Raw genomic sequence first — 15,084 nt, 5'->3', positions numbered from 1 at the left:
AGACGTGTATATTGATACCCTAGAGACGCCAGTCAACAAGGAGACGTGTATATTGATACCTAGAGACGCCTCAGTCAACAAGGAGACGTGTATATTGATACCTAGAGACGCCTCAGTCAACAAGGAGACGTGTATATTGATACCTAGAGACGCCACAGTCAACAAGGAGACGTGTATATTGATACCCTAGAGACGCCACAGTCAACAAGGAGACGTGTATATTGATACCCTAGAGACGCCAGTCAACAAGGAGACGTGTATATTGATACCCTAGAGACGCCAGTCAACAAGGAGACGTGTATATTGATACCTAGAGACGCCTCAGTCAACAAGGAGACGTGTATATTGATACCTAGAGACGCCAGTCAACAAGGAGACGTGTATATTGATACCTAGAGACGCCAGTCAACAAGGAGATGTGTATATTGATACCTAGAGACGCCTCAGTCAACAAGGAGACGTGTATATTGATACCTAGAGACGCCAGTCAACAAGGAGACGTGTATATTGATACCCTAGAGACGCCAGTCAACAAGGAGACGTATATTGATACCTAGAGACGCCACAGTCAACAAGGAGACGTGTATATTGATACCCTAGAGACGCCAGTCAACAAGGAGACGTGTATATTGATACCCTAGAGACGCCAGTCAACAAGGAGACGTGTATATTGATACCTAGAGACGCCTCAGTCAACAAGGAGACGTGTATATTGATACCCTAGAGACGCCAGTCAACAAGGAGACGTATATTGATACCTAGAGACGCCACAGTCAACAAGGAGACGTGTATATTGATACCCTAGAGACGCCAGTCAACAAGGAGACGTGTATATTGATACCCTAGAGACGCCACAGTCAACAAGGAGACGTGTATATTGATACCCTAGAGACGCCACAGTCAACAAGGAGACGTGTATATTGATACCCTAGAGACGCCACAGTCAACAAGGAGACGTGTATATTGATACCCTAGAGACGCCAGTCAACAAGGAGACGTGTATATTGATACCCTAGAGACGCCAGTCAACAAGGAGACGTGTATATTGATACCCTAGAGACGCCAGTCAACAAGGAGACGTGTATATTGATACCCTAGAGACGCCAGTCAACAAGGAGACGTGTATATTGATACCTAGAGACGCCTCAGTCAACAAGGAGACGTGTATATTGATACCTAGAGACGCCAGTCAACAAGGAGACGTGTATATTGATACCTAGAGACGCCAGTCAACAAGGAGACGTGTATATTGATACCCTAGAGACGCCAGTCAACAAGGAGACGTGTATATTGATACCTAGAGACGCCAGTCAACAAGGAGACGTGTATATTGATACCCTAGAGACGCCACAGTCAACAAGGAGACGTGTATATTGATACCCTAGAGACGCCAGTCAACAAGGAGACGTGTATATTGATACCTAGAGACGCCTCAGTCAACAAGGAGACGTGTATATTGATACCTAGAGACGCCACAGTCAACAAGGAGACGTGTATATTGATACCCTAGAGACGCCAGTCAACAAGGAGACGTGTATATTGATACCTAGAGACGCCTCAGTCAACAAGGAGACGTGTATATTGATACCCTAGAGACGCCACAGTCAACAAGGAGACGTGTATATTGATACCCTAAAGACGCCAGTCAACAAGGAGACGTGTATATTGATACCCTAGAGACGCCACAGTCAACAAGGAGACGTGTATATTGATACCCTAGAGACGCCACAGTCAACAAGGAGACGTGTATATTGATACCCTAGAGACGCCACAGTCAACAAGGAGACGTGTATATTGATACCCTAGAGACGCCACAGTCAACAAGGAGACGTGTATATTGATACCCTAGAGACGCCACAGTCAACAAGGAGACGTGTATATTGATACCCTAGAGACGCCACAGTCAACAAGGAGACGTGTATATTGATACCCTAGAGACGCCACAGTCAACAAGGAGACGTGTATATTGATACCCTAGAGACGCCACAGTCAACAAGGAGAAAGGAGACACTGCAAAAACAATCCAACAGATCATAAGACTTGAATGCCAAACGCCTTTAAGCCAAGCAACGTATAGAGATATATAGTACTATACATAGCCTACTGTAACTACCAGAATAGCCTGGGTTGACAGACAGCGTATGGCTTCACAAATGTCAGGATGTTGGTCAGTGTGTGTAAAAGGCAGAGGTAGCAGCTCAGGTGTTTCAGAGAGAGAGAGAGAGAGAGAGGAGAGACAGAGCGACAGAGAGAGACAGAGAGAGAGAGACAGAGAGCGACAGAGAGCGACAGAGAGCGACAGAGAGAGACAGAGAGAGACAGAGAGAGACAGAGAGAGACAGAGAGCGACAGAGAGAGACAGAGAAAGACAGAGAAAGACAGAGAAAGACAGAGAAAGACAGAGAAAGACAGAGAAAGACAGAAAGACAGAAAGACAGAAAGACAGAGAAAGACAGAGAAAGACAGAGAGACCAAAATACCAAACGATGAGAAAGCAAACATATTACTATTTGACACACTGGAAAGAATCAATTTTAATTAAAAAACAGAGCAAATTGGAATGCAATCTGGAATGAATGAATGAATGAATCAGACAGACAGGACAGACAGGTCTTACCCCAGGGCTCCAGCGGTGAGGAAGACTACCCAGAGATGACCCAGACTGAGGGTGAAGGCGTAGACCAACATCCCTACGAAGGACATGAGGTAGACCGCCAGGGTAGTCTGTCTGGAAGACAGAATCAATGAAAAAAAAATCTGTCAATTGATAATTATTTTATTTAATTAACAAAAAAGTTATGCAACACCTAATTCCCCTGTGTGAAAAAAGTAATTGGCCCGTTACACTCTAACTGGTTGTACCACCCTTTAGCTGCAGTGACTCCAACCAAACACTTCCTGTAGTTGTTGATCAGTCTCTCACATCACTGTGGAGGAATTCTGGCACATTCTTCCATGCAGAACTGCTTTAACTCAAGAGACATTTGTGGGTTTTCAAACATGAACTGTTCGTTTCAAGTCCTGTCACAACATCTCAATTGGGATTAGGTCTGGACTTTATCATGTAGAATTGATTGTATTTTTTTTATCATTGTCTTGCAGCATGACCCAGCTGCACTTCAGCTTCAGCTCACAGACAGATGGGCCTGACATTCTCCTGTAGAAATATCTGATACAGAGAAGAATTCACGGTTCCTTCTGTTAAGGCAAGTCGTCCAGGTCCTGGGGCAGCAAAGCATCCCCAAACCACCACCATGCTGACCCCAAACCATAACACTACCACCACCATGCTGACCCCAAACCACCACACCACCACCACCATGCTGGACCCCAAACCATCACACTACCACCACCATGCTGACCCCAAACCATCACACTACCACCACCATGCTGACCCCAAACCATCACACTACCACCACCATGCTGACCCCAAACCATCACACTACCACCACCATGCTGACCCCAAACCATCACACTACCACCACCATGCTGACCCCAAACCATCACACTACCACCACCACCATGCTGACCCCAAACCATCACACTACCACCACCACCATGCTGGACCCCAAACCATCACACTACCACCACCATGCTGACCCCAAACAACCACACTACCACCACCATGCTGACCCCCAAACCATCACACTACCACCACCATGCTGACCCCAAACCATCACACTACCACCACCATGCTGACCCCAAACCATCACACTCCCACCATCATGCTGGACCCCAAACCACCACACTACCACCACCATGCTGACCCCAAACCATCACACTACCACCACCATGCTGACCCCAAACCATCACACTACCACCACCATGCTGACCCCAAACCATCACACTACCACCACCATGCTGACCCCAAACCATCACACTACCACCACCACCATGCTGGACCCCAAACCATCACACTACCACCACCACCATGCTGGACCCCAAACCATCACACTACCACCACCACCATGCTGGACCCCAAACCATCACACTACCACCACCATGCTGACCCCAAACCATCACACTCCCACCACCATGCTGGACCCCAAACCATCACACTACCACCACCATGCTGACCCCAAACCATCACACTACCACCACCATGCTGACCCCAAACAACCACACTACCACCACCACCATGCTGGACCCCAAACCATCACACTACCACCACCATGCTGACCCCAAACCATCACACTCCCACCACCATGCTGGACCCCAAACCATCACACTACCACCACCATGCTGACCCCAAACCATCACACTACCACCACCATGCTGACCCCAAACAACCACACTACCACCACGCTGGACCCCAAACCATCACACTACCACCACCATGCTGACCCCAAACCATCACCCTACCACCACCACCATGCTGGACCTCAAACCATCACACTACCACCACCATGCTTGACCGTTGGTATGAGGTTCATACTGTAGAATGCAGTGTTTTGGTTTTCGCCAGACATAATGGGACCCATGTCATCCAAAAAGCCTCAACTAAAATGGCCTCTATGACATCAACCTACCTAGGATTCTAGATCTATTTGATGTCCCAATCAGAGCAGGCCTCAACTAAAATGGCCTCTATGACATCAAACTACCTAGGATTCTAGATCAATGTCAACTCATGGTGTGTTGGTATTTCCATACTGGAGTGACAGAGAGTGCTCATAGTGCACTCTGGGCGTTTGTAAATTCAGAACATTGTCATATTTATTCCGCTTCGCTCTCTGGAGCTTACATGGCGCACACTGGACGCTCTGAACGAGAAGTAGGGTTGATCTGAGCGTTCTGACCTCACAACGGCAGTCAAACACCCAAGCTAACTGGCTAGCTACTTCCAGACAAAAATGAGAGAACACCTCACTCTGACCATTTCTCTCTCCCTAGCAGAGTTGGTTAGGCTGTTTTCATGTTATCCAGAGCGTTGGTGACTGTAACTGTGCTGCTGGTAACTATTTAATCATGCCTTTTTTTACCAAAGTTTACTGACACCGGCCAGATTCAACAGGTGTTGATTGTTAGTAAATTCATCAGTTATTCTGTGCTGTGGCACGCTCAGACGAGAGTGCTCTGAAATCGGAGTAGATAGCCAGAGTGAATTTTACGAACGCACCCTTAAAATTGACATCATGTGCCCATTTAATATCTAAGATAAAAGACGCCAACTCGAGAGTTGAGTTGGCACATTAAAATAGTTTCACAGACCAAATGGTTCTATCACCCAAATCAAGCCGTAACATAGTGAATTTTTCCCTACGCGGAGCACAACTCTAAAAAAATTAAATAAAATGGATGTCATGAGTGAGTAAGTATTCCGCTTGGTCCTATATTATTTTTAATTTGAATCCAGGCCCCCCCATCCCCGCAGGAGGCCTTTCACCTTTTTGTAGGCCGTCATTGTAAACATGTACGTGTATCAATTACTGTTATGCTGATGGAGCAGCCTAATGCAGCCAGTTGGAAGAGGGAGATGAGGTCTATGTCCGTCTATGGGAATAACATCTACAGTAACAACGTGTCGCATTGGCAACATTCCTAGTGACTTAGCGACCCTGTGAGGAATGGCTTTCCCGGGAGGGGGGGGGTGGACAGGACAGGACATCAAAGGGGGGCTTTGGGTTTGAAGGGGTCCTCTCTCTGAACACATAACCTGCGAGCCAGGGATCAGAGGTCAGTGAGTTTAACGGAGCAGCAACATCACACAGCAGGGCCCCGAGTCTAGCTGAACAGCAACATCACACGGCAGGGCCCCGAGTCTAGCTGAACAGCAACATCACACGGCAGGGCCCCGAGTCTAGCTGAGCAGCAACATCACACAGCAGGTCCCCGAGTCTAGCTGAGCAGCAACAGCAGGGCCCTGAGTCTAGCTGAACAGCAACATCACACAGCAGGCCCCCGAGTCTAGCTGAGCAGCAACATCACACAGCAGGCCCCCGAGTCAGGCTGAGCAGCAACATCACACAGCAGGCCCCCCGAGTCTAGCTGAGCAGCAACATCACACAGCAGGGCCCCGAGTCTAGCTGAGCAGCAACATCACACAGCAGGCCCCCGAGTCTAGCTGAGCAGCAACATCACACAGCAGGCCCCCCGAGTCTAGCTGAGCAGCAACATCACACAGCAGGGCAGCAGAGATGGAGGAACAGTCATCACACACTGAGAAACACTAAACAACTCACAGCTAGCCGAAACATGAAACAAACACGAAACATGCAACAAACACGATACAACAAACAAGACCCAACATACATGAAACACTGATAAACCCTAAACAACTCTCAGCTAGCTGGAACACGAAACATGAAACAAATATGAAACAAAAAACAACAAAACATACATGAAACACGATATGAAACAGCAAACATGAAACAAGGCCAGCAGAGAAGAAGAAACAAGGCTAATCAACATCCTGCATAGTCAAGTAGAAGGAAGTCTCACACAGCTGGACAACAACATGAAAGGATAAAACACGGACAGTCCAGAACCCAAGACAATAGCGTCACACAAGTCCATTGGTGAGAGTTGCTCAGTGAGTTTCCTTCCCAGTGTTCAAAACTGGTTGAAAAAATCAATGAAACCAGCTTTGCCCACTGGGTTGGTTCCAGACAGTGTTTTGAAATTAGACAAGGAAACATATGGGAATACTGTATCTTATCCCACTTCCCTGCATCCCCAGACCCCCTGACCCCTTGTCCCCTGTCCCCCAGTCCCCATGACAACCAGTCCCCCAGACACCCAGTCCCCCCAGTCCCCCAGACCCCCAGACACCCAGTCCCCCTGACACCAAGTCCCCCTGACCCCCAAGTCCCCCTGACCCCCCAGTCCCCCTGACACCCAGACCCCCTGACACCCAGACCCCAGACGCTTCCTTTAATGATGTAACGTGCACTATAGTGACCAGGGTTGCAAAATTCCAGGAACGTTCAATAAATTCCCTGGTTTTCCCGAAGTCCCGGTTGGAGATTTCCCGGAATGAGCAGGAAATCTGGAATTCTCCAAACAGGATTTCTGGAAAACCAGGGAATTTATTGAAAGTTCCCAGAATTTTGCAACCCTAGTAGTGGCCCATGAGAAATGCACGTTTAAACAACCTAGACTTGACTTACTTGTATGTTTTGGTTCTGTCCAGCCAGATACCACAGATCAGCGACCCCACCATGCCAGCGATAACGATGGTGAGACCTATCCTCCCTGCATTCAACTCTTCACCCTGCGAGGGGGGGGGGGGGATGACAGACAGACAGACAGACAGACGGTCAAGGCAGGCAGGCAGGCAGGCAGACAGGTTAGTGTGTGTGAGAAGCTCTGGTCAAACGTAGGACCCAATTCTGTGCCATTGTGACGCATCCCATGTCTCAGGGTTACCACAGTGCATGTTACTCTAACCCAGTGCTTCCCAAACTGTGGGGTGCAAGGCTATGGCAAGCACCCACCCCCCCACAATCTTTTAAAACGCAGTCCAGCTTTAAAAACTTACACCTGAAAGTTGTAATAGTAGAATTTCTAAATTGGGTAGTACATCATCCGTTCCTCTTGTCATGTTACTTAGAGACCTTAGAGAGCAGGTTATAACTGGTCAGTAATGTCCAGATCAACTCGCCCAGCTAACGTTTTTTTAGCTAGCTTTTTTTAGCCCATAGATTGTTGTAATGCTTGAGTCACTCAAATATCACACGAACACACATAAGACACTGCAAAGTGTGTAGAATCGCAAGAAAATTTTGCTTTAAAAAACGGCAAATGATCTGCAAATGTAAAAACCTGCAAACTTTCTCTCTCCGCCAACTAGAGGGGTGTAAACTGTTTGGAAAGGGGGGCCTGAGTGAAAAAGATTGGGAATCCCTGCACTAACCAACTGGTGACTATACTGGAAAGGTTTCTCTGAGCTGTCTTCAGTGTTGAACAAAGGAATGAGATAAATGTGATGCTGTACAGCGAGCGGGTCAAACTCCACAGAGGGCCGAGTGTTTGCAGGTTTTTAGTTTTTCCTTTCAATTACGACCTAGACAACCAGGTGAGGGGAGTTCCTTAATAATCAGTGACCTAGACAACCAGGTGAGGGGAGTTCCTTAATAATCAGTGACCTAGACAACCAGGTGAGGGGAGTTCCTTAATAATCAGTGACCTAGACAACCAGGTGAGGAGAGTTCCTTAATAATCAGTGACCTAGACAACCAGGTGAGTGGAGTTCCTTAATAATCAGTGACCTAGACAACCAAGTGAGGGGAGTTCCTTAATAATCAGTGACCTAGACAACCAGGCGAGGAGAGTTCCGTAATAACCAGTGACTTAGACAACCAGGTGAGGGGAGTTCCTTAATAATCAAGGACCTAGACAACCAGGTGAGGGGAGTTCCTTAATAATCAAGAACCTAGACAACCAGGTGAGGGGAGTTCTGTAATAATCAGTGACCTAGACAACCAGGTGAGGGGAGTTCCTTAATAATCAGTGACCTAGACAACCAGGTGAGGGGAGTTCCTTAATAATCAGTGACCTAGACAACCAGGTGAGGAGAGTTCCGTAATAACCAGTGACCTAGACAACCAGGTGAGGGGAGTTCCTTAATAATCAAGAACCTAGACAACCAGGTGAGGGGAGTTCCGTAATAATCAGTGACCTAGACAACCAGGTGAGGGTCGTGACAACCCTCTCTCCCCATGTACTGCCACCTAGTGACAAAGGCAAGGGTGGTAAGGGGTGAACAACAGGGCTGCGTTGGGTAAGGGGTGAACAACAGGGCTGCGTTGGGTAAGGGGTGAACAACAGGGCTGCGTTGGGTAAGGGGTGAACAACAGGGCTGCGTTGGGTAAGGGGTGAACAACAGGGCTGCGTTGGGTAAGGGGTGAACAACAGGGCTGCGTTGGGTAAGGGGTGAACAACAGGGCTGCGTTGGGTAAGGGGTGAACAACAGGGCTGCGTTGGGTAAGGGGTGAACAACAGGGCTGCGTTGGGTAAGGGGTGAACAACAGGGCTGCGTTGGGTAAGGGGTGAACAACAGGGCTGCGTTGGGTAAGGGGTGAACAACAGGGCTGCGTTGGGTAAGGGGTGAACAACAGGGCTGTGTTGGGTAAGGGGTGAACAACAGGGCTGTGTTGGGTAAGGGGTGAACAACAGGGCTGTGTTGGGTAAGGGGTGAACAACAGGGCTGTGGTTGGGTAAGAGTCTTGGTTCAAATGACACAGTAATGTCTTTTAACCTTTTACTATACTTGTAGAATAATGTCTCCATCGTTAACCTAATAATACAGTCATGTTACAGTGGTCACAGGAAGAGGATCAGGACTTCCAGGGTACGGTAACGAGGGAAGGACAATAACGTCTGGAGTGGGGTCTACTGTAAATGTTCCTGCTGTAGCTCCTGCTTCAATGTGGGTCTGTATATCCCCACATACAGGGAAGAGATCAGGACTTAGAGGGTAGTATTCGAGACTAGTCAAATTAACTTTGTAGTCTCTCCTTATCGTTCACCATATTACTGTAGGCTACTTGGCATAATGTCTATATTGTTACTGAAATGAATCTTGTTCCAGTATTTCAATGGCGTCTTTGACTGTAGTGTTTCAGTGCCCACAGGCTGCATTAAAGAGCAGAGCGATCGGGACACGCTATAGGGTACTGCAGAAGAGGGAAGGACAACAATGTGTCTACTGTGATCTAAATGAGACATGCTCCAACTGTAGTTCCAGTGTTTTCAATGAATAGTACCAGTGTCCCCATACTGCACTGTAGAGTCAAACAGGGTCAGAACCTAGTACCAGTGTCCCCATACTGCACTGTAGAGCCAAACAGGGTCAGAACCTAGTACCAGTGTCCCCATACTGCACTGTAGAGCCAAACAGGGTCAGAACCTAGTACCAGTGTCCCCATACTGCACTGTAGAGTCAAACAGGGTCAGAACCTAGTACCAGTGTCCCCATACTGCACTGTAGAGCCAAACAAGGTCAGAACTTAATTGTATATATACACACAAACACACACACCACAGGAGGCTGGTGGCAACTTAATGGGGGAGGATGGGCTCGTGGAATCGTAACAAATACAAAGACGACGTTTCCAGGTGTTTTATGTCATTCCATTTGCTCCATTCTCAGACATTGTTGTGAGCCGTCCTCCCTTCAGCAGCCTCCTGTGGTCCACAGGAAAGAGGGGCAGAACTTACAGGGTAGTGTACAGGGTAGTGTACAGGGTAGTGCAGGACTTACAGGGTAGTGTACAGGGTAGTGTACAGGGTAGTGCAGGACTTACAGGGTAGTGTACAGGGTAGTGCAGGACTTACAGGGCAGTGCAGGACTTACAGGGCAGTGCAGGACTTACAGGGCAGTGCAGGACTTACAGGGCAGTGCAGGACTTACAGGGTAGTGTAGGACTTACAGGGTAGTGCAGGACTTACAGGGTAGTGTACAGGGTAGTGCAGGACTTACAGGGTAGTGTAGGACTTACAGGGTAGTGTACATGGTAGTGTACAGGGTAGTGTACAGGGTAGTGCAGGACTTACAGGGCAGTGCAGGACTTACAGGGCAGTGCAGGACTTACAGGGCAGTGCAGGACTTACAGGGTAGTGTAGGACTTACAGGGTAGTGTACAGGGTAGTGCAGGACTTACAGGGTAGTGTAGAACGTACAGGGTAGTGCAGGACTTACAGGCTAGTGCAGGACTTACAGGCTAGTGCAGGACTTACAGGCTAGTGCAGGACTTACAGGCTAGTGCAAGACTTACAGGCTAGTGCAGGACTTACAGGCTAGTGCAGGACTTACAGGCTAGTGCAGGACTTACAGGCTAGTGCAGGACTTACAGGCTAGTGCAGGACTTACAGGCTAGTGCAGGACTTACAGGCTAGTGCAGGACTTACAGGCTAGTGCAGGACTTACAGGGCAGTGTACAGGGTAGTGCAGGACTTACAGGCTAGTGCAGGACTTACAGGCTAGTGCAGGACTTACAGGCTAGTGCAGGACTTACAGGCTAGTGCAGGACTTACAGGCTAGTGCAGAACTTACAGGGTAATGCTCGATGATCATGCGGTTCAGTAGTGTGCCAACAGCATAGAAACAGCCCACGTTCAGTCCTGTGGGCGAGAGACACAGTGAGATACAGCCAATAGGGACTCGGCACACTCGGAGAGCAGCCAATAGGGGTTGATGTTAGAGGTAGGTCGCCCGTCCGTGGTTGATACAGTATTAACAGAGGCAAAGGGGGGTCAGTGAGTCAGGAGAGAGAGGTAGTGGTTAGGGTTGGTACGGTGATCGTATTACCACCAAGCCGGCAGTCACGAGTCATGACTGCAGTCAAATTCCACGTGATCGTTTAGTGACGTAACTAGGCTTCTCCAAGCGCTGATGCTGCTGATGGTCAGTAGTAGCCTACTAAACTTGCTAAATGCCTGGTACTCATCACTCTACTGTCCCTCTAATCACTCTGACATCAATGTAAATGTAATGGAAAATCTAATCAAACACTTCATGAGAGCCCATGAGCTCACAACATTTCTATAGGCTATGCAATTGCGTGAGAAAACAGAGTGATGGCCTCTATTAAAAAGAGGAGCATCCCATTAGCTTTCTATAGGCTAGGCCTACTATATTTATTTCTCAACTTTCCTAATAGTAAGCCCATTGCTTCTCTTTACAACAGGAGTATCCTCTACCTGGCTGGCATGCAAATGAACCACGGGAAAAGTGTCCTCCGTTCGCCATTTAAGTGCAGAGATGACACATATTTTCCCCCCCTGTCCCCGTTTCAGACAGGTGCATGACAATGGTCCATTCTAAATCCAAACTAAATGTCACACATTATTTAGTATATGGAAAAAGACCAGATTAAACCAAGAATAGTCTGATGGGTGACAATATTAGCCTATCACTTGTGAATGACGCCCAGCACAAATCAAGAAACAATGCCTTTTTTTTTTTTTATTTTTTTTTTTAAATAATCCTAGTCGCACACCGCTCATGTTGCCTAGCTCATCGGCCTCTGTTTTGATATGGTTTGTATCACAACTAAAGTGGTCAGATAACTTCTTAAAATGAAGCGCGTTAATCCGCTTTACAAGGGGTCTATTTCTTTGTTAACCTCTCAACACAGAGTGGCTGCATGTGCAACACTCCCCCCCCCCAAAATCGCTTGGAGAAAATATCCTATTTTATTCAGCTTTGTTCGATTGTAATTCTTCATACTATAAGAGAGTATAAAAATAACGCCGCTGAATTCTAAGCTTGTCTGTTAAATGAACTAGCGTAGCCCACAGGCATACGGCCTAGCCAGATCAGGACAACTGAAATGGATGACGTTTTCTTCATATCATTGTCTCTTTAGACCTTAATGGATTTATTGTGAAGGTGTTTTATTAGACTTTTTTTTTTTAAATGTAGATGTTCCAAAGGTCTGCATCAGTGGCTTGTAGGCTGCGTGTGGAAGCCAGGAGATACTAAAAATGTGTTGATGTTAATTAAATAGGTCCTCCTATGTACTTAATAAAAAAATATAGCATCTGAGAAGCTTCTTGATGCATGCCTCACATCCCCTTTGTGTGGTCATAATGCATGCCTTTTTGCAGGCCTTCTCCCGGAGTGCTGCCTGCTCCGAAGCACCTCCCACTCACACGGCTCTGCATCATGTGATCGGGTCTTTCTCACAGGCTACAAGTGAAGACGGACACATCGGGGACGCGTCCTTATCCAATTCCGAGGCGCATATTGAAGATATTGGAAGAACTGTCCACATATACTTTTCGTCAGCCAACTAAGATGAGTAGGACTAACGAACAGCAAAAAAACACTAGCCTCTGTCAATCTACTATCCCTCATAGTACCAAAGTTGACCTATTGACCTCTGTGAGAGAAATAAATATTCCGAACATAGTCTGGGACAGTTGTGGGATGTGATAGATCCCACATTAATACAAGCACTAACATCCCAAAAACATTTTTTTTTGACGCAATGAGGCTAACGCAACAGATGCTTCTACACCTGCATTGCTTGCTGTTTGGGGTTTTAGGCTGGGTATTTCTGTACAGCACTTTGTGACATCAGCTGACGTACGAAGGGCTTTATAAATACATTTTATTCATTGATTGAGATCAGAACGTTTACCAACATTTTTTTTGATAAACTATTAGGTTATTTTCTTCACATTTACAAACGCAGCAATGCTCACACGGCAGCAGGCTATAACTACAAAATGTTCCTTCAGCAGGAAAACACCATTATCTAAAGTGACCACAAATAAGATTATGCGTGTTTAGCTTTTATTATAAAAAAAGGTGCATTTTAAAAATGGTGAAAATTGTCTTCCACAAACTTGAAACTTACGCGCTGTAAATTACCATGAGGAGACAGCCTCACACACACAGTGTAGAGAGAGAGACACAGCCTCACACACACAGTGTAGAGAGAAGAGACACAGCCTCACACACACAGTGTAGAGAGAAGAGACACAGCCTCACACACACAGTGTAGAGAGAAGAGACACAGCCTCACACACAGTGTAGAGAGAAGAGACACAGCCTCACACACAGTGTAGAGAGAGACAGCCTCACACACAGTGTAGAGAGAGACAGCCTCACACACAGTGTAGAGAGAGACACAGCCTCACACACAGTGTAGAGAGAGACACAGCCTCACACACAGTGTAGAGAGACACAGCCTCACACACACACACCATGGCCTTAGCAGTTTAGTTAAATGTCCTAGTACACAACAAGTACACCATTATCCACCTGGCCCAGCTAACAACCCTATCCCATGTCAGAGAGGTTAGAGAGAGCAGACAGAACCAAGCTGATACTATTCCCTATATAGTGCACTACTACAGACCAAAATACATTTAGCCTATGTTAATAATTGAATTATCAATAACTGTTTAACCTTTCGGGTCAACAACGTGTAACATTGGCGTGTTAAACAGGCAATAAGCCCGACATGAATTCAATTCAATTAGATCAAAAATAATGAAAGGAACATGAGAGCATAACACTTCCTCTGTTTGGGGACAGCCAATGGCGTCTGTTTGGGGACAGCCAATGGCGTCTGTATGGGGACAGCCAATGGCGTCTGTATGGGGACAGCCAATGGCGTCTGTATGGGGACAGCCAATGGCGTATGTTTGGGGACAGCCAATGGCGTCCTAGCCAGCGCAGAGTCCTTTCCCATAGGATAATACATTAACGGTGTACCTGTGATAAAGGGGGAGAAACATGGTGTGTCGGATACTAAAATCAGAAACTTGGAGAGGCAAGTTCCCAATTCGGGAAATAACCACTAGAATGGCCTTCCTAGTGGGGGAAAACCCAGGCCAGAATGATGGTACACCAGATGGTGACGTTTCTTCACTGACCTTTCACCTTTCAGACATAAAGAGAGTAACAAACACGTAGCTAGGTTAACCCATACAATCAAGTGGAGGGTAGGAGTTCCTGAGTACCATCCGAACGCACCAATAACCTCCTGACAACTAAGACTCAACTGGTTGTCTAGTGTGGTAGATCAGACCGACATTGATCATTATCAGACTTTTATAACCTACCACCTTATCACGCTTCTTCCTGACTCAAGAATAACCTTCTTCCCTTGTAATAGAACGGCAGGTCACCAGGTATTGAAGACACCCCCCAAAAATCCTGGTTCAGCCCAGTACGGCTTGGCTCAGCTCAGTTTGGAATGGTTTGTCTTGGCTCGGGTTCAGTAGTGTGGTAGAATAGTTACAATAGTGATTACCAGGGAGGTGTACTAACCGTATGTGAGGATGAGGAGGAGGAAGGGTTTGTTTCGGAGCAGCCTGAGGATGGAGGCTGTGTAGGAGTACTGTTCAGGAGGGATGCAGCGAGCTGTCGCCTGAGCCTGGGTGGGAGGGAGCTCCGGACGCTCCTGGAACACTGAAGAGAGAGGGAGGGGGGATGGAGAGATGGAAGGGGGTGGAGAGAGGGAGGGGGGATGGAGAGAGGGAGGGGGGATGGAGAGATGGAGGGGGGATGGAGAGATGGAGAGATGGAAGGGGGATGGAGAGATGGAAGGGGGATGGAGAGATGGAAGGGGGATGGAGAGATGGAAAGAAGAAGGGGAGATGGAGAGAGATGGTGAGAGATAGATG

At 47.3% G+C, this 15,084-nt stretch overlaps 1 protein-coding gene across 3 annotated transcripts in view; it reads right to left on the bottom strand.

Moving 5' to 3' along the window:
- The window catches only part of LOC110529278 (feline leukemia virus subgroup C receptor-related protein 2), a 50,612-nt gene that overhangs the window by 18,926 nt on the left and 16,602 nt on the right, over positions 1-15,084 (bottom strand). For all 3 annotated transcript variants that reach the window (XM_036984602.1, XM_036984603.1, XM_036984601.1), the window contains 4 exons: positions 14,729-14,869; positions 10,997-11,064; positions 7,110-7,213; positions 2,618-2,728 (listed from right to left, as the gene is read on the bottom strand). In XM_036984602.1, coding sequence (XP_036840497.1) covers positions 2,618-2,728; positions 7,110-7,213; positions 10,997-11,064; positions 14,729-14,869 — 424 coding nt within the window. The remainder of the gene's footprint in view (positions 1-2,617; positions 2,729-7,109; positions 7,214-10,996; positions 11,065-14,728; positions 14,870-15,084) is intronic.

This window comes from Oncorhynchus mykiss, chromosome 8 (assembly GCF_013265735.2).
Source record: "Oncorhynchus mykiss isolate Arlee chromosome 8, USDA_OmykA_1.1, whole genome shotgun sequence".
In the NCBI taxonomy this organism is placed as follows: domain Eukaryota; kingdom Metazoa; phylum Chordata; class Actinopteri; order Salmoniformes; family Salmonidae; genus Oncorhynchus; species Oncorhynchus mykiss.
Note: the sequence above shows the minus strand (reverse complement) of the source record. Positions and strands in the feature narration are given on the sequence as shown.